Source organism: Anastrepha obliqua, chromosome 2, assembly GCF_027943255.1.
Source record: "Anastrepha obliqua isolate idAnaObli1 chromosome 2, idAnaObli1_1.0, whole genome shotgun sequence".
In the NCBI taxonomy this organism is placed as follows: Eukaryota; Metazoa; Arthropoda; class Insecta; order Diptera; family Tephritidae; genus Anastrepha; species Anastrepha obliqua.
The window spans coordinates 98819613-98847441 of NC_072893.1; the positions used below are offsets into that span (position 1 = coordinate 98819613).

Genomic DNA, 27829 nt, shown 5'->3' on the forward strand with positions numbered 1-27829 from the left:
ACCAAATGATTATTTATGCCTATTATTCGAATTATTATTATGCATACCTGCTTATACTCCATATCTTAATTAGCATTCAATTTCAAACCATGCAACAAAAGATCTAATGTATTTACTGGCAGACAAAATTTCCTGGTTTATAATCGCAATTGTATGTTTAAAACTGAAATATTCACTTCTAGCTTCCAACAGTGCATGTAGAAATTCGTCAGCTTCAATTAAGGGATTATGTTTGACGAAAAAATACAACAGCTCAGGACAATTCGCCACCTGTTGGTATGCATGTTTTTAATAAATGACATAAAACGTTTTTATAGCAAATTTCATACCTTTTAGTCATTATATAGATATTGCGGTAGAAAAGTGTTCAGACTTAGGAGCTTGTTTGCTATATATAATATTTATGTACGTACGCTAATAGAATTTTCTAACTCATAATCATAAATGAGTTTTTGTAACAGTGACCGGGCCATATTGGCTGCTTTATTGCGATGAGGTAAATCTAAATTATAGAAAAATCATATAGCCAAGAAAAGTTTCGTATAGAAACTACTTTTTCTCACCAGCCATCTCATTTTCCTGTAACCACGCCCATGCTTCATTGGCGGTTTCCTTGGTAATGCGGCGTACCCATATGGGAAGAGGTGATAATCCGAAACCAGTAAGCAGCTTCAATGAAGCAGTATATAAACCACCACCAGATAAAATTATTGCCAATTCTTGTGGACCTTTGTACGTCTTTTCGATAAGTAGCGAGTCGAACCAGTGCTTTGTATGATTCACCACGGTCTAACAATGATACAGCCACATTAAATTGTCCTAAAATTTTAGATGAATTCAATTAAAGGACAACCGCGAGTCAATAAATTGGCATACGAGAATAAATGTTCCATTTGCACATACGTATGAATGTAAACAAACAAATACAAACAAATCATGTCATTTTGACGTTGCTCATATCTACGGCGAAAAATTCAGCTGGGTGGTTGCCATCACCTTAATAAATCCACCTTGGTTGTTTCCATTGCTTTCGCCTACTCTTCTTCTTCACAAACAAGTAATCCCCCTTCCTTTTGCTTGTTTATTCATGAACTCTTACGACACGATATACCTCATATAGATACGCCTTGGATGGACTCTTATGACTCTGTGAATTCGGAAGTCAAAGCAGTAACATCCAGCTAATGACAAAGATATTAGTTTGGTTCAAGGAGGATTTATTACGGTGATGGCAACCACCCAGCTGAGTTTTTCGCCGTAGATATGAGCAACGTCAAAATAACTTGTTCTGTTTGTATTGTTTACATTCGTGTGTTTGCAAATACTCTTACGTATTAATAAATTATCTATTTTTATTACTCAAATGGCCTGTCTGGTTAAATTTTATATTTGGTGAATAGTTATTTAACACCTAATTTAACATTATAATTCAAGATTTTGTACGTTTGCTGAGCTATTGGTGATTCGTGTATGCCAATTTATTGACTCGCGTTTGTCCTTTTATTTAGTTCATTTAAAATTTTAGGACAATTTATTGCAGCTGTATAATTGCTAGTCCATGGTGAATCATACAAAGCAGTGCACAGTGGTCCGACTAGAAGGCGTTGGCGGACAAAATTCAAAAACTCATTTAATTAACCTGAAAATATATATTTAGGGGTTTTAAGGATCAGTGATGACGAATCTGACCTTAGTTTTAGCAAATTTTAAATTCATTGAATACTATAAATACATTTTTACTTCCGTAATTAGCTGGTGAGTTCATTTTTACATTTTTCACGACCCCAGAGAGTACCACGTGGAGGTTTACGGCTCCTCATTTTTTTTGTTTTTAGATTTTTTTTATTTTTAATTTCTTTTTTAATTTTTTTTTTATTTTTAATTTTTATTTTTTTTTTTATTTTTAATTTTTTAATTTTTTTTTTGTTTTAGTTTTTAAATTTTTTTTGGCGACACGCTTTGAGTTTCTTATTCGTATTTCCAACCTAGCAAAGTAGGCATGATTTAAAGAACTTATGTGGTATGTTTATGTTGAATTCTAATTTTTCCCCATTTCACATGTTAATTTTAAGTTAAGTATTTATATATGAAGTATTTTTAATTAAATTTTTTTTATTCAAGTACAAAAATTTATATACATACATATGTAAATAAAAAAAACAACAAATTATTTATTATTTAACCAGTTTGCATTATTCACTGAAATATTTAAGAAACTGTTGACGAACATTCTCCGCTTTACATGGTAGCGGGTTGTAGAATATATCCGAACCTGAAAATGTTAAAATAGTAAACGTCAAAATGTTGACGAAAACAATTTTGCCCGTGTGATCGCGAATGTGACATGAAAAAAGAATATCCAGTGTCTCCCTTCCAGGTGTCTCCGTGTGTAAATCGGCACTTAGATGCATTTTCGCGGTGCCACATTGAGCGGTGCAGAACAATGTTTTCGTTTATATTGCTGCTACGAAGTAGTTAATCCAAACACAGAAGCAAACAAGTAATATCATCATCCTCACGCTCTTTGTCTGCTCGTTCTATTGCTTCGCCCATTGCTAATGCACAGGGCTAAATTGCTTTAGCTGTGCATACAATACCAACGTTGTCTTCCTTCTGCTATAAATTGATTAAAAAAAGATATCTCTGAAGACAATATGCATAGCATAAATTTTAATCTTGGTGTTTCGCCAACTTTTTATATCAGAGTATTAAATTCAATAATTTGGCCAGCTGATATTAAAGTTTCGTTTTTTTTTTTTTTTTTTTTTTTGAAAACAACCAAACACTAACCAAGTAGTTAATTAAATAAATCCACTATAATATATTTTTCAAATATGTTCGGAATGCGGATCAAAGCTTAATATGGACCTTTTCGGTGCTGAAGTTTTTATTCAAAGTTTGTGGTAGGAATGATTTAAAGACTGGGCACTTAAAGGAAGGTGGTGTTCTGATCTTCGTAAAGAGTAATTTACGGCCTGAAATTTATTCATTTATCAAATAATGGCACCGTTCTCGATCAGCTTTGCATCTGAATTCTTAGCTCTCACTGTGAACAATTTATAAGGTGACTTTAATCTTAGTGATCGCGTTTGGTTTGACCACAATATGTTATCTTAACACAAACCAATGTTAATAGATTTTATGAAATTTACTTTCCAGATAGCTTTCTTATTCTTAATCTTATTCAAATCAATACCTTAGTCAATAAGTTAATCAAAACTTGAATCTTGTTTTCCTAATAAGCCAAACATCATGTGCCTTTTATCAAAACGCTAGAATTTTATAAATGGTAATGATAAATGCATTTCTTTTAATTTTCGTAATGCAAACTATGAAAAATTAAGCACTGCCTTATCGGAAATAAACTCGAACCCCGTTCTTAATACAAGTGATACACTACACGAAAAAGTTATAAAACTAAGATGATAGTGATGATATCTACCAGAGCAATAATAGGAAAATGTCCCAATATCGTTTCGTTGTTGTATGTTTATAACGGTATCTCATAACGGAAATTATTGCGCATTTATTGCTGATATTTTAGTAATGCGAAAATGTGTGTTCTGTGCAATACGAAATAGTTATAGGACCAAAAGCGTTTGCTTTTAAAAGAAAAATTTACAATGTAAGTTATTACGTCTCATATTTATGGAGTTGTTTTGGTTTAGAAACGAAAAATATGTCGGGCGGAAAAGCTTTGTCTGAATTTGAAAAGGGACAAATTGTAGCATGGAGGGAGATAGGTCTTACAATGTGGCAGATAGCTTCAAAATTAAAAAGAAACAAAACTGGAGTTTTACATAACTTCCATTTGCAAGAAAAATACGGATCTACCAAGAGAAATGATGAAAACCAAAACTTCACGTGATGTTCGGGAAATCAAACGCTTAGAGAGAGAGTGCTTCCAAAACAACAAAAGATCTTGTGGGCTTGACCTTAACCTAATCGAAAATGTATGGGCATTACTTTCTCAATCGGTTTTAAAAAATGAAAAAAAGTGCAATTATTGTCTTAGAAGTACGATTATTGTCAAATGGTCAAAAATCGATCAAAATATTACGAAAAACTTAATCAAATCGGTGCCTCGAAGACTTCAAAAACTTATAGTCAAAGGAAGATCCAACACAAATTACTAAACTCCAAATTACAAACTAACCCCAGGAACTCTATTTGTTTATTTTAAATATAATGACATTGGTCCTATGTCTCGTGTTTCCGTTCTGTAGATCGGGCTTTCCTTAATAATTAATTTAAGCTTCGTGAAATGTCTGCTTAATTCTGGATATTTATAAAACATTTATCATACGACTATAACATTGATATGTTGTCAGTCGGAATAATTTAACATAAGTATATGACGACAAATTTTCTGCATTTTTAATTCAAAGGAAAAATCCATAAGATGGATTGTATCGATGCTGGAATCCAGAACGATTAGTGTGGAATTAGGAGGAAGAATAAAGTCTATCAAGCCCACAAGAGGTTGCCCGCAAGGGAAGTACTCTCTTCTCCTGTCGACATTAGTAATAGGCGAACTTCTCCACAAACTGAACAATCTAGGATTCCAAACTCAAGGTTATGCTGATGGCCTGGTAGTATACATAGTAGGCTAGCATGAGGGGACAATTTCTAACAGCATGCAACAATATATACATATATATGTATAATTACCCCCTTTTTTGGTCTTTGGCCGACTTCCTCCTCCTGTGGCGTGCGTCTTGTTGTTGTTCTACAAATGGAGGGACCTACAGTTTTAAACCGACTCCGAACGGCAGATATTTTTTATGAGGAGCTTTTTCATGGCAGAAATACACTCGGAGGTTTGCCATTGGCTGCCGAGGGTGAACCGCTATTAGAAAAAACTTTTTCTGGTGGTAATCAACTTTTTCTGAATGGTAGTCACGCACCAACCCATTCGGCTTCCGCAGCCGCCAAAGGACAAAAACTAGACCCAGTATTTTTCGAAATTGCTATTTCGATATTTAAATAACAATATTTATTTTTTACTTTGGACACTTCTAATATATATTTTATATTATATTGATTCCAGAAACATACCAATCCTTTAACAATAGCGTTTACTACATTACTACCCGCTACATGTGCTAAAAATATATATTAAATGCCTTTCATTTGTTATATTATGTTTTCAATGCCTTGAAACAAATTTATATTGTTATTAAGATATGTTTAACTCTCGTAGAGGTGCAAACTTTTTCTTGTGGGGGTTTCTAAAGTTACAGGTCTATACCAATAAGCCGCAGTCAACTGATGCCTGTTGGAGAAACAAGTCAACTGATGGATAAAAAAGACAGCGAGTTGATATAAACTGTGGTAAACCTGGTAAAATCACAAAAAAACTATATTCTATATTTTGGCAAATTCGGGCTCGTTTGTAAATAAATTTTGGATAAATATTATATTTTATATATATAATTCAAACGCTGGAAGCTATGGAAACAAGTAGATGCAGCTGTAATTGGTCCTTGAGAAAATTATAACTGAAAATATTGAAATTGAACGATAGATTCAGAAGCTATCGTACAATTTAAATTAGATAGACAAATTTATCATTGCAGTAAACTAACTTTTCCTGAATGAATTTTAGAAAGCATGTGTTTTTATTATAATACATTTTATTTGTTTTTTCTTGTGTTCAATACAAAATATTCCCAACCTTGGCCTAATAGTTCTTGAGCGCCAAGAAGTACAAAAACAATAACTATTATGAAGTTCAGTTGATACAATGCCTCTTGACAGTAAATGATGCAGGATGAAGCACTTACGTACAAAAGTATAGAAACTGCCTTATAGCAAATCCCGAATGAAGAGCTGGAAAGATTGAAATTAAATTATTTTTTATGGTAAATTTAGTAATTTAAATCGGGTATTTTAGTTTGAATGGAACCAAACTATACTCATATAAACATGATGAGGATAAAATACTATACAAACTGACAAATAAAGCGAAAACGCTCACTTCCACACGACAAAGACACTCTCTAGGAATATTGTAAGACAGTTTGAAAAATCATTCTTAATAAAGTAGAGTAATTCATAATAACTTTCCGTACTGTTTTGCTTATGGCTTCTACCTTTTGTTTTATACTAGGTTGTTCAATAAGTTTCGGTAAGAGAGGGCCTTGCAACTAATCTAAGTTTTTTTTTGTTACAAAACATTGGTATACTCTTCACATGAACGTGTGTAAAGTTTTATTACAATCTTTTAATTCATTCTTATTTGCAAACCATTTAGAATCGTTGCGTCACAACATTTTCTACAATGGAAAACGTCAAGTATCGTACAGTGATTTAATTTTTATTTTTGGAAGGTTTAAAAGCGAAAGAAATTTACGTTGGAAGTGTATAAGGACTTTTCACCATCAATTAGTACAGTACAAAGATGGGTTGCTGAATTTGAACGAGGTCGTACAAGCCTTGAATAGGATCCACGTCAAAGACGTCCAAAAACAGCAACAACACAAGAAATCGTAGAAAAAATACTGGATATCGTATTGGAAAATCCTTGAGTGACTGAAAGATATTTATTAGAAGTCCTAGACATATACATTCTGTCAAACAAGTACCGGATTGTTCAATAAAACGCAAAATAATTGTTTAATCATCAAAATGTATTTTGTCGCCTTCAAAATAGACTTCATTCAAAACAATACACATATGCCAAACGACCAATCCAGTCATCAAAGCAAACGCGTTTGAAGAAATCTTCTTCAGCTCCTTCAACGAATTCTCATTAATGGCCTCTATCGACTCAAAGCGGCATCCGCGGAGTGGCAATTTAAGTTTTGGGGAAAGGAAAAAGTCACAGGGAATTAAATCCGGTGAAAACGGTAGTTGTTCGATGATATTTGTCCAGTTTTTGATCAAAAAAATGTCCACACTTAATGAGCCTTGCGTTATCATGGCGCAAGATCCATGCGTTTTCTTTCCACAAATTGAGCCGTTTCTTACGCCTGTTCTCTCTCAAACGTCGCATAACTTCCAAATAATATTTTTTATTTACAGTTAAACCATTTGGAATGAATTCCGAGTGCACATCACAATGATAATCAAAGAAAACGAGCATGACTTTCACTTTTGACCGACTTTGATGTGATTTTTTTGGTTTCGGCTCATGTGGATAGCGCCATTCAGGCGCCTGTTGACTTGTTTGCATGTCAAGCCCAAATACTCACGACTCATCACCTGTTATGATATGCTGGTAACGTTGGGTCCGAATTCAGCCACCTTCTTCCGATGAATTTTTTGAAAGAAATTGAACTCTCTTGGAACGAGTCGGTCAGCCACGTGTCTCATGCCCCATTGATAGTGTAAAATGTTGCGAATTGATTTGTGAGACACGCTAAGGTCACGAGCTACCTCCCTCAAACTTAAATGATGGTTTTCCAGCACCATTTCCTTGACTTTGTCGACGTTTTCATCCGTTGAAGACGTTGGTGGGCGACCAGATCGGTGCAAATCTTCCACGACTTCTCGGCTCTTTGCAAAAGCCTTATAAATACCACTCGTAGACCCGTAGTTTTGATAAAGCGCACTCGCCATAGGCTTTTTGCAATATTTTCAACGATTCGGCACACGAAATCCCGTTCAAAGCACAAAATTGAAGACATATTCTTCGTTCGATATTTTTATCCATAGTGAAAATCGCAGAGCACACCTTCGGTTGACTGATATAATTAAATGCCAAAAACAAGCTAAATGACAGATCACGCTCAAACTCTGCGACACTATGAAAGACAGTTGTACCAACAACAAATTTAGACATATGTGTAAAGCGCACTTTTTAAATGAACAATTGCCGATCTTTTTTTTTTTTGAAAGAATGTTTTCGGTTTCAGAAAGCTGGGCGCACAATGGGTCCTGCATTCAATAGCAATGGAACAAAAACACACTCGAATGCGACTTTCTCAGCAACATTTAGAACGAATTCGAAAAGATAAAGTGGATTTTATGCAACGATTCATCACTATGGATGAGACTTGGACAACTGACGAACAACGAACCAGTGTAAAATACATATTGACACTTCGATCGATTTGCAAACGGACATATCAGTATTTTGCACTGATTGTTCACTGGTTCGCTATACGAGTACGTATTTGAATATAACTCGAAAAGTTAATGGAATCCCACCATTCATTGTTGTTGAACTATCAATTAGAAAAACTAAAGTGAGGGTGTTTTTCGCAAATGACGAAAAAACATTTTTTCCAATTACCTTTTAACAAAAAGATTTTTTAATAATTATATTTTATAATAAAAAAAAAAATAAAAATTACAAAAAGAACCGAAGATATTTGACTTTAAAAGTTTTCATACCTAAATTTTCAACATTGAATAAATCTAAAAATTATAAACTTTTTTAAGAAAATTTTCAGTTTACCTCTTATTATACTGAAATATTTGAATTTTTTGCATTAATGATTGTGGCGAAGTCTTGTAAAGGTTGTTATTATTTTTCGTGTTTTTTTTTTGCTGATCTGCTTTAATGTATTTTATGGTTTTACCTTGAAAGTTATAAAGTTTATCTACGTGATAACTGACGTATTTCGTATTACTAATACCACCCGTGGCGGCAAATTCGACCAATAATATATCTTTATCTCTGTATTTTTGCCTTTATTTCTATTCCTTGTCTTTATGTTTACTATTTTACATTTTTTTCTTTGCCCCTATCCTTGTTTTTCTCTAGATATTCACCTTTACTTTCAAACTTATATTAATCTCAATGTAAATCATACTCTTAACCTCACATCTCTACCTTCTACAGATTTTGTTAGAAAAGCCTTGTTAAAAGAGAAATTTCACTGTTAAAATATATTCCGAATTCCTTGTCATCACTGTCTTAATATTAATTGTCATTGTTTTTTTTTTGGTTTCAATCATTTGATGTTTCATGCTCGGATATTCGAACCTGCGCGCTTCCGAACGCTAGTCACGCACCAAGCCATTAGGCTACGGCGGCCGATACTTCTTTACTTCAGTATCAATATTAAAGCATACATTTAGGGTACATACATATATAGGCAAACGTTTTGGCTATTATGTTAGTGTAATTTTTGAAATGATTTTTAAATTGATTTTTTTCGGTTTATAATAAACTAATTTGAAATTTGAATCATTTTCTTATCCCTAATATCCAAGTAAAGGGTTTTTAAAAAGTAGCGTCTAGATGTCGGTAGTAAATAATCCTTTGGTAGACAATTCTTTAATGAGTAGTTCACCCTGGTTTTAGGAGAGCTAAGGACAAGTTCCCCACGCAGCATCACAAGCCGGATTATGTTTCATGGTGGATAACCGCTAGAACCTAACGTAACCTAACCCATCATGAAAATAGTGGAAAAAATCGTCCGAAAGAGTCGGACAACTCAAAAGTGGTTAAAAAATTTCAAGAAACGGATTATGTCGAAAATTGAAAAATCACTGGAAAACGTACAACTGGACGTTATGTAGAGAATATTGCTGCTATAGCGTAAAGTGTTCCTAAACAAACTTAAACATCGGTATAACGACGTTCTAACATGAAAGATTTCATGGATCGACTGTTTGGCGGATTTTGCTCTGATTTATATTAGGTTGGATCGTTTGTTGTTTTTCGTTTATTACATTCAGTTGTGAGTTACGAGTGTTAAGAATGGAAGCCAACAAAGAGAAAATTCGGTACATTTTCCAGTTTTTCTTTGATAAAGGCGAATATGAAGGTCAGGCCCCTTAAATTATAGATTATATAATTTACGCAAAAATTTTAAGCAATTCTCTTTTCCCCAAACTAATATCTCTTCTTAATTGGCGCGATAACCGCTTACGCGATTTTGGCCGAGATTAACAAAGCGCGCCAGTCGTTTCTTTCTCGTGCTAACCGGCGCCAATTGGACACACCAAGTGAAGCCAAGTCCTTCTCCACCTGATCTTTCCAACGCAGAGGAGGCCTTCCTCTTCCTCTGCTACCACCAGCTGGTACCGCATCGAATACCTTCAAAGCCGGAGCGTTTGTATCCATTCGGACGACATGACCCAGCCAACGAAGCCGCTGGATCTTTATTCGCTGCGCTATGCCTATGTCGTCGTAAAGCTCATACAGCTCATCGTTCCATCGTCTGCGATATTCGCCGTTGCCAACGTGCAAAGGTCCAAAAATCTTACGCAGAATCTTTCTCTCGAACACTCCAAGCGTCGCTTCATCGGATGTTGTCATCGTCCAAGCTTCTGCGCCATACGTTAGGACGGGCATGATGAGAGTCTTGTAGAGTGTTAGTTTTGTTCGTCGAGAGAGGACTTTACTGCTCAATTGCCTACTTAGTCCAAAGTAGCACTTGTTGGCAAGAGAGATTCTACGTTGGATTTCAAGGCTGACATTGTTATCGGTGTTAATGCTGGTTCCTAAATACACGAAGTCTTTTACAACCTCAAAATTATAACTGTCTACAGTGACGTGGGTGCCGATACGCGAGTGCGCCGACTACTAATATAAGGTTGTCAAAAAAGTCTTGCGTTATTTTTATTGAATTTTCAATTGTTCATAAAATTGGTTATAATAATGCGATTTAAGGGGTTAGGGGTAGTCAGAATTTTCAAAAAAAATTTTTTTTTTTTTGCATTTTCTTAAAGTATAATGTTTTAAAAATATTGTGTAAAAATTTGAAGTGAATCCGACAAATACTTTTCAAGTTATTCAACAATTAACAAAGGGCGCTCGGCCGCTCCGGAGCCGATAGCAAAACTTTAAATGCGTTTTTCTCAAAACTATGTTTTTCAAACTCGTGAACACTGTAACTTAAAAACCGCTACGTAGATTTCAATAAAATTTATACAGCTTTTGAAAAACATAAAAAACTTGTGCCTGATCGAAGGATTTTTTTTTTTATCAAAAATTTCGATTTTTTTTTAACAATTAACTGTTGGTTTTTTGCTCTAAAATCTGGAAAAAATTTTCTGAGGCCGCCATTTTGTTCATTTTGAAAAAAAAAAAAGCTTCGATCAGGCACAAGATTATCTATTAATAAAACTAATTTTTCTTGTCCGATTGGTTTTAGATGAATCTGCAAGGACTTGTGATGTTCACCGCAAGGGACTTCTGGAGAAACGGGCTTCACACAAACAGCGATAACTTTTGCAATTATTAATTTTTTTTTTTTTGAAATTTTGGTGAAGTCAAGTTAAAACATGATGTTTTTATGCTATGTTTTTATTTTTGTTAAATAAATTAATTAAGTAGCAAAAAAAAATTCGTGAAAATCATCATTTTTTCGGGCCTCTGACTACCCCTAACCCCTTAAGTCAAATATGCGCCGTTTTGTTCGATGACGAGTTCCCAACGAGATGCCAACTTCATAATACCCCTCTTATAGAAGCTCCCTTCCCTATTGTCAAAAAACTCGGAGAGCCAATTTTCACAGGACTCTCTTGAGGACAACTTCCGACTACCAAGCTCGTTCGCCATGGACAGAAATAGGTGGTAATCACTTGGTGCGAGATCCGGACTATACGGTGGATGCAAAAGAACCTCCCATCCGAGCTCCCGGAGCTTCTGGCGCGTCACCAAAGATGTATGTGGCCTGGCGTTGTCCTGATGGAAGACAATTCGGCCTCTGTTAATCAAACATGGCATCTTCTGCATGAGTGCTGCATTCAAGCGGTCCAGTTGTTGGCAGTACAGGTCCGAATTGAGCGTTTGGCCATAGGGGAGCAGTTCATAGTGGAGGACTCCATGGCAATCCCACCAAACACATAGAAGAACCTTCCTGGCCGACAATCCACCGTCTGGGCAGCTTCACCGCTTTTCGACCACGACCGTTTGCGCTTCACGTTGTCGTAAGTGACCCACTTTTCATCGCCAGTCACCATCCGCTTCAAAAACGGGTCGATTTTGTTGCGATTCAGAAGCGATTCGCATGCATCCATACGGGCAAAAATGTTTTTTTGCGTCAAGTCGTGTGGCACCCATACATCGAGCTTCTTTTTGAATCCAAGCTTCTTCAAATGGTTTATAACGGTTTGATGACTCATGCCCAGCTCTTGGCCGATGCTACGGCTGCTACTATGCCGGTCTCTTTCGATCAATTCAGCGATTTTATCGCAATTTTCGACGACAGGCCTTCCGGACCATGGCGCATCTTCGATCACCTCTGCACCAGAACGAAAACGTTGAAACCATCGTTGTGCGGTGGAAATGGAAACTGTATCGGGTCCATAAACTGCACAAATTTTATTGGCAGCATGAGATGCATTTTTCCCTTTATCGTAGTAGTACTGTAAAAGATGCCATATTTTCTCTTTATTTTGCTTCATGTTTGCGACGCTATAACTCACGAACGACTAAAAGCAAACAACAATTAATCAAACACGTGTTAGCACGTGAAAAGAGCTTTCCAAAAAGCTCTAGCGTGAACCGATGCGACGAATACAACTAGAACTACGCGCTTGCAAAGACAAGCTTGCGGAAATACCGCAAGACTTTTTTGACAACCTTATATATACGATTTTTTATATATTTTACCGTATCGGAAAAATAAATAGTTCAGGTCATCAATTACGACGATTCAGATATGGAAGAGGAATACTGGATGATGAAAGTGCCTTCATGAATTCCACGAGGAAGTACCCAGCGACGAAAGTAAATGAACAAACAAAACTTACTTCCCCAATAATCCAGGGGCTTTAATTTACAATAGAAATGACGAAAGCTTCGAATTCACTTTAGGCAAAGATAATTTGAGAGTGATGATTTGAGCTCTCCATTATCACATGTGATGCAAAATATTCCAGTAAAAACTATCGTAATAGCACTACCATAAAACTCATCATAGATGTGTAGGAATCAGTATATTCTTAGTATTGCGTCTCAGAAGATCAAGAATGACATTTTCATATTTTGCGTCCAGCTTATGGACAATACATTTTTCGATCTTAATGAATACATCCATCTTAGGTAAACCTAAATATTTAATTTTCCGTTGACAAAACCAAAGAGTAAATTATACTTACATTTTCCTTGGCGCTTTTAACAGCCACAAAACGATTAACGAGGAGATAACGATTAAAGATGGTATTAGAGATGAGTCGTCTCCATATCTTTCAATGCTATAAAACAAATTTTTTTAAATATAAATTATTAATACCACTTTTTTCGAAAGTGAGAGCTTTTTAATAGAAAATTGTTATATATTATAACTTATTTTTATAAACCAAAAATATATATGCGGCTAAACACTTTTTTCGAAAGTAAGAGCTTTTTAATAGAAAATTGTTATATATTATAACTTATTTTTATAAACCAAAAATATATATGCGGCTAAACACTTTTTGATAAATTTATTGAGCCTTGGCTCGGAGACTTTTGAAAAGAGTCGCGCTTATTGTTCCTTGATGCGATAGGCTGAGCGAGAGGCTTGCCAACAAAATGCACTCGCCCATCACTCTTAGAGCAAGCTGCGAATTTCGGTAAACCAGCAAGTGTTATCATTGATAGGGGCAAGGCATTCGCGATTAGTATTTTCAAAAATTATTGTAGTATGAGAGCATAGAGCATTTGTTAACAGCAACAGGCGTTCCACGAGGCAACGGACAAGTTGAGCGCATGCACCAGATTATCTCTTCTCTCTTTTTGTATAATACTTTGAGGGAGCTAGAAATGAGAATTACAAGGTTGCCAGATTTTAACGAGTTAATAGAAAGCGTAGCCATAGAAGAGTTAGATCCTGAACGTGTAGCGACACACCAACAAGTAAAAGAGAATATTGATCTATACAGAAGGAAATAAGCGTAGTTTTAATGGTAAAAGAAAGGAGTCGCCAAAATATAAACTAAATAAGCTAGTAGCCATTAGGCGTACTTAAAGTTTAGAAGCGGGCTAAGGTCCAAGTGTTGCGGTCCTTTTTCATCCGATTTTGATTCAGTAATAACATTTTTTACATGAAATTTTCATTCTAAGGTCTAAGTGTTGCGGTCCTTTTTCATTCGATTTTGATTCAGTAATAACATTTTTTACATGAAATTTTCATTCTTACACGAATCTCAAAACAAAAAATGTTTTTCCACACAAAACGTTATTCGTAAAATAATAATTTTTCGAGTAGAATTAAGTAAAGGTACATACATACATATGTTCCTTCCTTCATGCATAAAATGCAATTTTAAACTAACCAAATCCAACTGTATAATGTAATTTATTGAATGAAACCCAACAGATAGGCTGGTTATACATACATATGTATCTACTGATAATAGCATTTTGCTTCAGTCCGTAAAAAACGTGCACGCTTATCATCAAGTTGCGATGAATATATACATGTATATATATATACATATATATGAATATAAATTCATATAAAATAATACAATACAACATATATATCCATATATATATATCATACATATGAATATATTCTACATGGTGGGAAATATAGCGTTTGACAAATGACATGTCAAATTTGTTCATAATTTACTTAAAGGTTTGACATTTACGAAATGGGACGCTATACGCTTGAACAAAATTGGGAAATATTGAAAACCTTTTCCAAAGTGTTGAGTCTTCTTCTTCTTCCGCGGTTACAGTAAATGGCGAGCGTTACCGTGACAAGCTCAATGAGTTTTTGTTTCCAAAAATTGAAGAGGATGACATGGACGATATTTGGTTTCAACAGGACGGTGCAACTTGTCACACTGCCAAAGTTACACTCGAACTTTTGGCTACCGTTTTTGAATTCCGATATCAATTGGCCGCCTCGGAGCTATGATTTCAGCCCGTTGGACTATTTTTTGTGAACGTTAAGGACAAATGCTATACGAACCATCCAGAGACGATTGATGCTTTAAAATACCAAATCGAAGTTGCCATTCATGAAATTGGAGCCCAAACAATCGAAAATGTGCTTAAAAATTGGGTTGATCGAATGGCCTACTGTAAAGCCAGTCGTGGCAGTCATTTGAACGATATTATTTTTCATTCATAAATGACAATGTTCAATCTTCAAAATAAAAACAAAAGTTTGAAAAATATTGATTAGTTTTTTTTTATAGCCGATTCAAAAAGCAAATTTTACATGGCCCACCCTATATATGCTTTCAACTTACGGACTGCAATTTCAATAAAATTGAATTGTTTTTGTTGTATAAATACTTATATAATATAGATTTCATTATTTCTTCTTTTGCACGGTTTTTGGGAAAATATTTAGAGTTCATTCATCTTACCAGATTTTTTTTAAGTTGTAACCCCAAATTTACCATATGTTGTATTGTATTTTTTTACGGTTTATCTAAGGAACGTATCTATAGAAGAGAATTTGCATACGCAAATAGACATTTGCAAGTCGCCTTTCAAACCCAACGCGCGATGCACTCATACCTTTTAAGAACACGAATAATAATAACATACAAATAAAACGAAATATATACATAATAGGCCGGGTCGATTTGTGGGGAGGCAAAAAAATCGCCCATTGGTCTGTGAAAATCATATTCTAGGGATCAAAATAAGAAACTTTGCCGAAGGAACCATACCTCTAAAACGAATTCTGATGTCCCCCAATTTGGGTCGAACTTTTAGTGTCTTTTGTGGGGAGGCAAAAAAATCGCCCATTGCTCTGTGAAAATCATGTTCTAGGGATCAAAATAAGAAACTTTGCCAAAGGAACCATCCTCTAAAACGAATTCTGATGTCCCCCAATTTGGGTCGAACTTTTAGTGTCTTTTGTGGGGAGGCAAAAAAATCGCCCATTGCTCTGTGAAAATCATATTCTAGGGATCAAAATAAGAAACTTTGCCGAAGAAACCATACCTCTAAAACGAATTCTGATGTCCCCCAATTTGGGTCGAACTTTTAGTGTCTTTTGTGGGGAGGCAAAAAAGTCGCCCATTGCACTGTAAAAATCATATTCTAGGGGTCAAAATAAGAAACTTTGCCGAAGGAACTATGCCTCTAAAACAAATTCTGATGTCCCCCAATTTGGGTCGAACTTTTTAGTTTCTTTTCTATAACTCACTTAAATTAATTTTTTCATTTACAAACATATGTTCTGACTAAATAAATTTCTTAAGAGAAAAAATAGAAATTTTTATAAATAAATAATAAATATTATTATAAATAAATAAAAATAAAGAAAAAACATAGCCATTTAGCTGATTTTTTCATGTACAGGCCAAAAATTGTGATATTTTTAAAAGGTTCTACTTAGCTGTCTACCTAGATATTGCAAAAGTTTTTGACAGGGTGTAGCATAAAGGACTACGCATAAAATCATTAAAATATATAATAAAATTCCTGAATAACCGATATTTTTTTATAAAAGTAGAAGACGAGGCTCAAGCGTGATGCAGATGACAGCAGATGTACCTCAAAATAGTGTCCTGGGACCTCTGATGTACCTGACATTAACAGCAGGTATATCGATCCCAACAACGAAAAATTGCATGATAAGTGATATTCGAAATAGAAAAAAAGCTACTTACATTCTTCAACAAAAACACCAATATCAAAATAACTCAAAGGACCTAATATAAAATACTTTGAACAATAACAAAAGTAGGCTGTTATATACCAAACGACGAGGTCCACAGCGACCTCAGTATCAACACAATTAGAAAATACAGCCTAAAGTATGCACAACGAATAGGAGAAAGTAGGCCAACGGAGATTAAAACGATTAACTCCAACAGAACTTACAATATAAAAAAAAATTATTTATATTATAACACTTAGAACATAATATAATAATGAACATAAACTGAATTTAATCTGAAGCAAAATTGAATGTACCTTCTGCTCAAATATGAACGAGACGTTATCAATAAAACGGTCCGCGGATGACATATGGCAAAAATAATTTTTTTGTTTTTTGGTAGGACTGTTATAAGCTTACATGGCAAATTTCAGCGTGATATGTTACATAGTTTGTTTTCTGTGCTACTGTAAACAAGTCAAGCTCGAGTGTGTTCTTCGAATTCTCTTTTATGACTTCAGTTGTCTCAAAATGTTTTCCACTTTCCGGCAACTTGAGCTTGGGAAACAGGAAAAAGTCACATGGAGCCATATCAGGCGAATACGGTGCTTGCGGAACGATATTAACATTATTTTTATTCAAAGAATCGCGAACAAGACTTGATGTGTGAGCTGGTGTATTCTCGTGATGCAAGAACCATGACTTGTTGTCCCACAATTCCTTCCTTTTAAGACGAATGTTCTCGCGCAAACGCTTTAAAACGTCTAAATAATATTCAGCGTTAACCGATCGGCCTTGCGGAAGGAACTCCGAGCACAATTTCCTTTACTTTTCCGATGTTTTCGTCGTTTACTGATGTTGCTGGACGACGTTCATGAGGCAAGTTTTCAACCGATGTACGGCCCTCTTTGAACGATTTGTACCACTGGAAAACACGTGCACGCGATAGAGCAGAGTCCCCATTTTTAAGGCGTCTGAAGCCGAAATTTTGTTGGAATAACAAAATTTCAAACAAATTCTTTGTTCAACTTGAATTTCCATCGTTAAATTCGAAGAACACACTCGAGCTTGACTTGTTTACAGTAGCACAGAAAACAAACTATGTGACATATCACGCTGAAATTTGCCATGTAAACTTATAACAGTCCTACCAAAAAACAAAAAATTTATTTTTGCCATATGTCATCCGCGGACCGTTTTATTGATAACGTCTCGTTCATATTTGAGCAGAAGGTATACCTAATATTGATTAGAGAACAAAGAATTCCAATACTACTTTACAAATAATTACTTATCGTTTAAATTTAACAGATTGTAATTTAAATATGGAAATAAAAAATTATTAAAATAGTCGATCCTTAATTGATCGTGATATTTTTCTGTCGAGTATATAAAAAAGACTTGGAGACCAAAAACTGGACTGCAAAGTGTTGCGGAACAACTTTCAACATCGATATCTCGACGTCTTCAACAATTAGGCATTCATGAACCGACTGTTTTGGTAGATTTTATGTTATATGTAGTCGAGCTCATGCTGGACATTCAAATAATGTAATTTTTCACATACATATAATAAAGCTGTACTTCGAATGAAAATAGTGAAACCTGAAAAAATCTAAATTTTTACATGTCTTACTTTAAAACAAAATCTAGGTGCGTCTTTTGAAAGACCCGTTACAACAGAGTGGCATTACCAAGCGTCATTTAATAAATTTTTCGTTCAGCTCACAAACATTGTCTACATTTTTATTAACAATACATTCAATTTATTGTTAGTATTTACCTAATGTTTTTGGCAACTACAATTAAAATATATTACCATGTGTTGTTTTACTTGCGTGTAGTTAGTGATTGAAAAGAGCAACATTATAAATAAATATTTTTTTGTAATTTATATTTTTTTAGTTCTTTACTACATACTTAGTCCTGCCTGTTACAAGTTAAGTCCATTATAGATATGAAATTATAGTATCTTTTTTAATGAAGTTCGTTTTACTTAATTATGCAAATATTAAAAACAAATACTTTGAACTTTCATTCGAAATAGTCACCATTTGCTTTTACGCAAGTCTTCAAACGATTAGGTCATTCAGCTATTGCAGCACGCACAGTTTCCATGGATATTGACGTCTTTACTCGAACCAAAGATTGTTTGAGACTCTCCAAATTTCTGTGAGGTTTCCGTGTTCTCCAATTCTGAGCATAAACTGTAGTCCAAGGATCAGGACTTTCAGACGGCCACTCTTCTGCTACTATGAACCCAGAAATATTGTTTTATAGCCACTGCTGAGTGGATTTTGCCTTATGAGTTGGACCGGCATCTTGCTGGAAGATCCAACGCTCTCTGTGGAAGAGGTACACTTTTGCCCCGGTCTTAAACTCTTTTTCGCAGACACTCCCCACCAAACCATTACGGAGGCGGGATAGTGCCCACGCCGAATCCCTGGAACAACATTTTTTGCATCTTTAGAAGTTTTAGTATAGATTTTGTCGTTTTTGTTATTAAAAACTATTTCAACAGTGAAACTTTTCTCATCTGTGAAAAGAATATTTTCATGGCCGTTAACCGCGTGCCACCGAAGAAGCTGCTTGCATCCGTTGAGTCTAGTTTTCTTAAGGCCGGCGGGCCAATTAAAAGGCCAAAAAATCGATTTTTTTTCCTGAAATCAATAGCTTAGATATTCAAGAACATGAGACACAAATTTTCAGAGTTAAATTCCAAGTATTTGCAGAGCTACAGAGCCGAGCGTAGTGCGGCGTCGAGCAACCATGCGCTTATTGTTGTAGTGCTCCGCCCATTTTCTCGGCTTTTCATTTTCACGATTTTACCTAATTTATGTACACGATTGCAAAAAAACTAAACGAGCTATCCATTTCATTCAAAATGCGTTATCTTCAGTATTGTTTTCTCTTCTATATGAACTAAAAAAAACATCCAAAAACTTTTTTTAAGCGACTTTTTTACCCAGTTGAAGAGTTTTTTTTCCTTGAAAAACCACTTTTTTTTCTACCTTCCCCAAAAATTCGAATTTTACGTGTTTCTCCCAATTTTTTTAGTTCACATCGAAGATAATTACATCAAAATTAATAATCTTTTTTTTTTTGTTTTCAGATGAAAATTGCAAGTTGTATCTTGTACAGAAGTTGGATACTTCAGTGGCAAGGCGTTCTGGGAATCTATTGATAACTCGGCTTACAATATATTGTTGGAGATTGTACAAATTTTTTTTTTTAGTTCAAATATATATTAAACTATCCCCAAAACTTCATTTGGCTAATTGTTTTTTTTCTCATCCTACAACGCTTCGCGAAAACTACTGAATTTAGGACATCTAATTGGCCCGCCGGCCTTAAGGCGCGTTGTCAAAATATGACCAGTTGAGCGATGGAAGGCTTTCATGTGGAGATCATCTTTAATTAGTCTTCATATGGATCTGGTCGATATATTAATTTCCCTGGACATGTTTTTCTGCTTTCAAGGGGATATCTGTTAAAAGCGATTGATCGTGCGGTAAACAAACATTCTCGAAATATTGCGTTTTTTTTAACAATTTGTAAATCGCACTTGCACTTTTACCACACTTATGTAATGCAATCACTGCAACGCGATTTTCCTTAGCTCCCCACTCCATTGTTAGCAATCAAAATTTGCCACGAAACCTAGTATATTTATGAGTAGACAATGCATACGAACAAAAGCAAAAATAACGGAACTTTTTTTGCGAATTTGTTCTCGTCGTATTCATTGTAAAATTTGTCACAGAATTTATAGCAAGACTACGTATATTATTTACATATAATATAATAATAATAATAAAATTTACCTCTTATCCTTCATCCAAGCCACAAGACTCATGAAGTTCAAAGCAGTCATAATACAAAGCAAAATGAACAATGTGAGGTGAAAGGAGAAGTTATTCATTCCTTCACATCGGATTAAATTCGTATGATTCTGCCTCTCGCATGATAAACTTGTACAACCTCGATTACCATTAACACACCGAGCTTTTTTGTGCAGTGATATTGCAGTCTTTAATATCCAATTTTCTGTGTGGTCTCTATATGCGTTTGATATCTGGAATATATAAGAAAAAAGTAAAAATTTTAATCTAAGCAACGGTTCGTCCTATAAACATTTTTTGGGTGTGTAAATATTCGATAAACTAATTAGATTAGTTTACAGCCAAAAATTCTTTTTTCAGTGATTTTTTGTTTTGCACGTACTCATTGTCAATTGCATTTAATAATTTTGGAAACTTGAGCGAATTTGAGCAAGCCTTTTAAGTAAAATTAACTAATTTGCAATAAAATTATCCTTTTACTTAGTATTAAACTCAGCCATAAACACTTATCAGCATTTTACTGCGGCATTTTAATCCGTCCTATTCTATTCTCCTGGCCAAGTGATGATACAACTAAGTTAAAATCAGGGTTTTTTAAATGAACATTAATAATGAATTATTCTGTTTACGGGATTTTCTGCATTTTTCCAGTTACAAATTCTAGTGTCTTTTACGACCTGCCTTCAGCGCTTTTACGCATATATACAAGTAAGGTGCAATTGCGATTTTTATTCATGAAATAATAAACATATGAGTAAACCTTTTTTTCGCTGGTTGTGTTATACTTGTGTTGTATTCGTGCGGTTTTTAAGTCACTCATATTAATGTACGCATCAGCAATCGGCATAAGCCCTATCTGTATAGTGTTAAGTCATATAGACAATTAATTTTCGCATTTGTTTCTCTCCCACAAATAGTTAAAAATTACATTTCATGACTCCTACAGGTGATTAATAAAAAGTAACAGGAAACATTCGATTCTTGTAAGCATATAAAAACAAGCATTGTATGTGTCATTGTATTAAATCATTAATACATCACTAAATTTTTGGCGAACGGTCATATTGATGTGGTCGTGACGGTCGGGTGAAAAAAGAGGAAAGGCAAGGCAAATTTATTACGGGTGATAAATTGCACCCGCGTGTATTTTGCTTTTGCGATATTTAAAGTTGTCTGTACTTATTTGGGAAGATGCTTAATGACTGAATTAAATCTGTTATTTATTTATTTATTTATTTCTAAGATAAGACTTGTATGCGCAATCTTATCAAAGGGTTTTGAGCAATCCGCAAAAATTGAAAGAATAACGCATTCAAATTATTGAAACTTATTACAACATTACGCAAAATTTGTGGTTTTTTTAGTGGAAATGATTGACAATTCAAAGAAACTGGTTTTGCCAAGGATAGAAGAAGGACTAGCAGACCAAAACCTGGTCTTTCTGTTGAAAATGTTGCTACCGTAGCGGAAAGTGTTGCTGAACACACTTCAGCATCTATCTCTCGAAGTTCACAGCACTTAACACGTTCACGCCGGCGCGTACCACCGGTGGCCCGCACAAGATTGCTTCATGAGGCGGCGTGTACCAGCGGTGGACCGCACAAGATTGCTTCATGAGGCGGCGTGTACCACCAATGGTACTTTATTAAACGGTACCTATGAGATGAGATGCCATAAACGACTACCCTTATGAAAAAATTTCGTTTTATGACCTGCAATCGCTTCCGATAGAGCGAAAAGACTTAAATATTGCCGTCTGTGGGCGAAGACCATGAATAACAGCGCCGGCGGGAACGTGTTAAACATCCATGGAACGGCTGCTTGGCGGATTTTAAATGTAGACGAGCTCATTCTGCACATTTAAGTAATGTAGTTTTTCACATGCATCCTGCATCCGTGAAAGCGAATCATTACAGGATATCTGGATTATGTTGCGATAGATGGAAGGCACGCTTCTAATATTTTAGATGTACATACGATCCGAGGGTCCAACATCGACTCGACTCTGATAATTATCTTTTACAGCCAAAATACGCACACGCTTCTGCGCAGCAAAAAACGTATATCTAACTAAGTATAAAATGTGCGACATCAGAAAGCTGCAATCGCAACTGAAACAAACCGGCATGCACGAGCAATTGAGCAACATTTCTCGTTCTTTACGTACCACCGCCGAAGAAGAAATTGCGTTTTGGCAAACGAACAAACAATTCGTACGACGAGGAATGTCGTACTGCCGCACAAAAAAAGGACACTGCCTATGGAGCCACACTGAGATCGGGCGCAACGCCAGCCATGTGGGATCGCTACCGGCATCTAAAAAGGGAGAGATCCGTATTATGAGAATGAAGAAACAAGAAGCCGAAAAACGTGAGTGCGAGCAGCTTGAGATTCTTACAAATAAGAAAAACGCCCGAAAATTCTATCAGAAAGTGCCTTTAGACCTGGAAAATCCACAATCGACCAGATATTCGCAATACGCCAAATCTTGGAAGAGATCAATGAAAGGAGAATCGATACACACTATCTTTTTGTCGGTTTCAAAGCTGCATTCGACAATCCGAAAAGAAGTTGCCTATATGCCGCGATGTCTGAATTCGGTATCCCCGCAAAATTAATACGGCTGTGCAGAATGACGTCGTCAGAATTGGGAAAGACCCCTCCGAGCCGTTTGATACCAAAAAATGGTTTTAGACAGGTTGATTCTCTTGTGACTTATTTAACCTGATGCTAGAAAAGATCATGCGAGCCGCAAAACTTAATCGCCCAAGCACATTTTTTATAAGAGCGTGCAATTGTTGACGTATGCCGATGATATTGACATCATCGGCCTTAACAAACAACCACGCTGTTAGTTCGGGTTGCTTTGCTAAACTGGATAAAGCAGCATATCAAGTAGGTCTGGTGGGGAACGAGGACTCTTGTTATCAAATAATTTACGCAATCGCGTATCGGTATCCACGTCACTGTTATGTTATGATTTCGAGGTTGTAAGAGACTTCGTTTATCTATGAACCAGCATTAATACCGATAATAATCCAACCTAGAATATCTCTTGCCAACAAGGGCCACTTTGGACGCAGTAGGCAATTGAGTAGTTAAGTCCTTTCTCGACGAACAAAACTAATACTTTGTAAGGTCCTCATCATGCCCGTCCTATCGTATAGCGCAGAAGCTTTGACAACGGCAACATCCGATGAGGCATCCCTTGGAGTACTTGAGAGAAAGATTCTTCGCAAGATTTTTGGAACTTTGCACGTTAGCGACGGCGAGAATCGTAGGCTAAATGAGCAGCTCATACAGCATAGACACGGTGCAGCGAATAAATATCCAGCGGTTTCGTTGGCAGGGTCATTTCACATACTCCGGCTCTGATAGTGTTCTATGGAAAGGACTTGGCTTTAATTGGTGTTTCTAACTGGCGTCGGTTAGCATGAGAAAGAAACGACTGGCGCGCTTTGTTAAATTCGGCCAAAATCGTTTTAGCGGTTATCGCAACAATCAAGTAAAAGAAGAAGAAGAGTTTTTCACATATAATTGTTATGAGCCGTATTTTCAATACAAATAGTGAAACCTGAAGGAATCCAAAGTTTTACATGATTTATTTCAAACAACATCTAAGTGCGTCTTTTGAAAGTTCCTTTATGACCGTTTGCCAAAAATGTAGTTATTTTGACTGATGTTATTACAATACTTGGTCAATGGTTGCAATTATTTTGCTTTCGTCTTTTTGACTTGTTCAAGAATCGCTCGCATATTTTTTAAAATATTTGATTTTCTCCGACCGGCAAGCTAAAACATTTTTATATGTGGATACTCCTACAAGGTTTGGCTAAGGCCAATCCACTAAAGGGCCATGTATTGTTGTATTTGCATGTATTTTGTTTTTGTAAAAAAGTGATTCTTATTGTCAAAATCTTCTGATCACTTGTCAAGGTGAATACCTTGTGTAATCTGTGGCACGTGATACTAGAAAGATTTAGAAATAATGGAAATATTGACCTATTTACTTAATATTAAATGGCATAAATCGAAAAATCTTAGGAATGTACATTATTGGACGTGGAAGTTATGATATATAAGTAATATTCAATCGGTTCATGCGGTAAGTGCTTTATTTTTTTAGTTATTATATACAATTATGTTCAAATTGAAATTTTTTGGGGGCTACGTACATTCGAATTTGGATCATTATTTTTTTATGTTGGTACACTCGTCTCGAAGATATGTTCACGTTTTTAGCAATATACATAGAATGTGAAGTTTGTTTGTGAGGGGCGTAAATAAGACAAGTGTTTTGCGTGTTCAGCGATTTTCTGCTATCGACTCTTGGCTCTCCTGGACTCTTCCATTGGGGTGACTGGGGTTTAGTTTCGATGTTATATCTATATACCCATGATTCTTCACCAGTTATGACATTTTTAAGCAAATCTGGATCATCGTTGACGTCATTCAACAATTCCTGAGCGATGCTCACGCACGCTTCATGCCCAAAATTTCCGAAAAGATTGCATGGCATAAGCCAACCGATATGCCAACATCCTCAGCACCTTCTCTAATTGCGATTCGACTATTCCATAACAATTTTCTTCACTTTCTCAACATTTTCATCAGTTGTTGATGTGCTGAGGCGTCCAGAGCGAACGTCGTCATTCACATCTTCTCGACCTTCTGTGAAAAACTTGTACCACTATTTTTTTGATTCAGAGTACTCTCACCGTATGCCACTGTCAAAATTTCAAGTATTTTTGAGCATTTAATTCCATTTTTTACACAAAATTTGATGCAACTTCTTTGATCAATTTTTTTCGATAGCAGAAAATCGCCGAACACGCAAACATTTTGCCTCCTTTATTAATTACACTTGTCTTATGACACTAAGAAATTCTTTCTATAGCTTGGATTTCATAACATCTAACATTTTGGTCAAGTATTTGTGTGAGTTTACAAGTGTATGTACATAACTTTAAATTATTCTAGTTATCAGCTGAGTTGATGTTGGTCGTTTGAGCCGCCTGGAGTTTGCCCTTTCTGCTAATAGGAGTTGTCGCATGTCAGTATTCCTTACGGTTCATTAAACGGGCAATATGATTTGTGCTGCGTTTGCGAATGATTTCTATTACTGTATCAATGTTGAGGTCGCGATGGATATCTTCATTTTGGGCGTGCCAAAGTGCATTGGGTATAGTTCTGAGTATTTTCGATTATAGTCGTTGAGTAATGATAATGTTATTTTTATTTGCAGTTCCCCAGATTTCCATGCCGTATGCCCAGATTGGCACAATCACAGTTTTGTATAGATATAAGTGATTTATTCAGCAATGACAGCTTCGAGCGTCTGTCAAGTACCCAATATAGTTGTCGTAATCTGTTTTTACCTCATTTCTTTTCAACATTATATGTTTTTTCCAGAGAAGTTTGGAGTCAATAGTCAATCCAAGGTATCTTACTTTGGTGTCTATCGGGATTTGTGAATTTTTTATTGTCAGATTCTTATGACCTACTTTCTTGTTAGAGTAAGTTAAACAACGAAATCCGAATTGGTGTGAAGGAAATAAGTTTCGCGCCTGTAGGATGGAAGGAAGGATGGATGGATGGTGAAGTATAAGATTCTCAAAAAGTTTGGATAATGATGGTAATAAACCAATTGGTATGTATGAAAAAGCTTCAGAGGCGTCTTTATTAGGTTTGGGTATTGCAATGATTTCGGCAACTTTCCAAGGCAGTGGAAAATACTTTATTCGTAATGCTGAGTTAAATATATTTCTTAAGGCATATAATGGGGATTTATTTACGTTCAATTTTGTCTCAATTGCTATCCGCATTTCTTTCGAAGTTATTTTTTAATTGATGTATTTATGTTATTTGTGCGGTAAGCATGAAATTCAGAGTTATCAATGCCTTAGTTAATACATTGATTTGTAAATGTTTTTTTTAAATGATCAGCGAGTATTTTTGCTTTTGCCTTGTCCTTAGAAGGGGTTGGTGCCTAACAACGTTGTCGTTTTTTTGTAGGCCTTCCATAGTGTATAGTTTTCAGCTCCAGTGATGCGATATGTTTTTCAAATTTTTCGTCCTTATACACTTTTAATATATCTTTAATTTCTTTTATTGCTATATTCAGCTTTTTTTTAATATCTGGTGAACGTGTAGATTGCCATTGTTGTCTTAGTTTAGATTTCCTCTGATTTTTTCCAAGATTTTATGAGATATTTTGTATTTATTGTTACTTTTGATTATAGGTGTGGAGGTTGTTGTTGCATACACTATACTGCCATTGAAGTATGCGATTGCGCAGTCTTTTTCTTTTTAACTCTTGGGGATTTTAATGTTAAGGCTTTGCACCATAATTTCACGAAAATAGTCCCAGTTTGTATAATTATTGTAAGATTTATGGGTCTTGTTGTTTAAGATAGGACTAGTTTCATTGCTTAATAATATTGGAGAATGGTCAGATGGGAAGTCAAAGTTTGGAGTTATTTCCAGATGCTCACTTTTAATATACATATTTTGTGAAATAAAGGTCAATTAAATCAGGTCGCTTCCGCATACCAATCGACCAATAAGTTGGTTCTCCCGAGCTTAAAAAGTTACTTTTGTTTGCTATTATTGCACCGTAAAGATTTTTTCCTTTTGTATTCGTTATTATTATTATTATTATTCCCCATAAAGCATTCTTTGCATTGAAATCTCCGCCTGCGATAACACGGCCTTCAAGAGTTTTAAGAACATCAAAATATAGTGTCTTAGAATTTTTATGTTTAGGAGGGCAGTATATGGCAGAGAGGGTTAAATCGATGGTTTTCGAAAAAAGCGACACAACTCAAAATTAACTCAAATTCGGAGTTTTGCCGTTAAAAGCAAAAATCAACTACAGAGTTTATATATTTTTATCTGGAAAAGCGTCATAAGCGAATCTTGATGCAATTCTGAGAGATGGCGTTAGTGTCGTTTTGTCAGGTGATTGAATTGGCGCGTCACTTATCTAGAAACCTGACCCAACTCAGTATTTTGTACTTTTGAATTATGTCACTTTTCTCGAAAACCATCGAAATGTCCATTAAGGTCCTCAATTTTTCCAGATGTCGGTTTCAAGTATTCCTCCGTATAGTAGTTCACATCAATGCATTTCATGTCTTTGTTTATAATTCCTGCTGTTCCACCATGTGTCTTGTCATCAGGGTGATTGGTGTGATATACTCGTATAGTATAGTCAGGAACGTAGTCCGCGGCTGCCGAAGCCGAATGGGTTAGTGCGTGACTACCATTCCGAATTCACAGAGAGAACGTACATAGGTTCGAATCTTCTTCGAAACACCAAAATTAAGAAAAAGTGTTTTCTAATAGCGGTGGCCCCTCGGCAGGCAATGACAAACCTCCGAGTGTATTTCTGCCATGAAAAAACTCCTCATAATAGGACTATGATTAAGTTCGTGCGGTTTTTTTTCGAAATTTGAAACTTTATTGACGTAAAATGGTTACAAATTTAATATTCAAAGTATTGTCCATCGCTTACTACTACTTTTT

At 35.4% G+C, this 27829-nt stretch overlaps 1 protein-coding gene across 3 annotated transcripts in view; it reads right to left on the reverse strand.

Annotated features, from left to right (window-relative positions):
* Window positions 1-5618: 5618 nt before the first annotated feature.
* LOC129238002 (GPI inositol-deacylase) overlaps window positions 5619-27829 on the reverse strand; it is a 70530-nt gene continuing 48319 nt past the window's right edge. For all 3 annotated transcript variants that reach the window (XM_054873028.1, XM_054873027.1, XM_054873029.1), the window contains 3 exons: window positions 20285-20535; window positions 13006-13101; window positions 5619-5832 (listed from right to left, as the gene is read on the reverse strand). In XM_054873028.1, coding sequence (XP_054729003.1) covers window positions 5637-5832; window positions 13006-13101; window positions 20285-20535 — 543 coding nt within the window. In that variant the 3' untranslated portion in view covers window positions 5619-5636. The remainder of the gene's footprint in view (window positions 5833-13005; window positions 13102-20284; window positions 20536-27829) is intronic.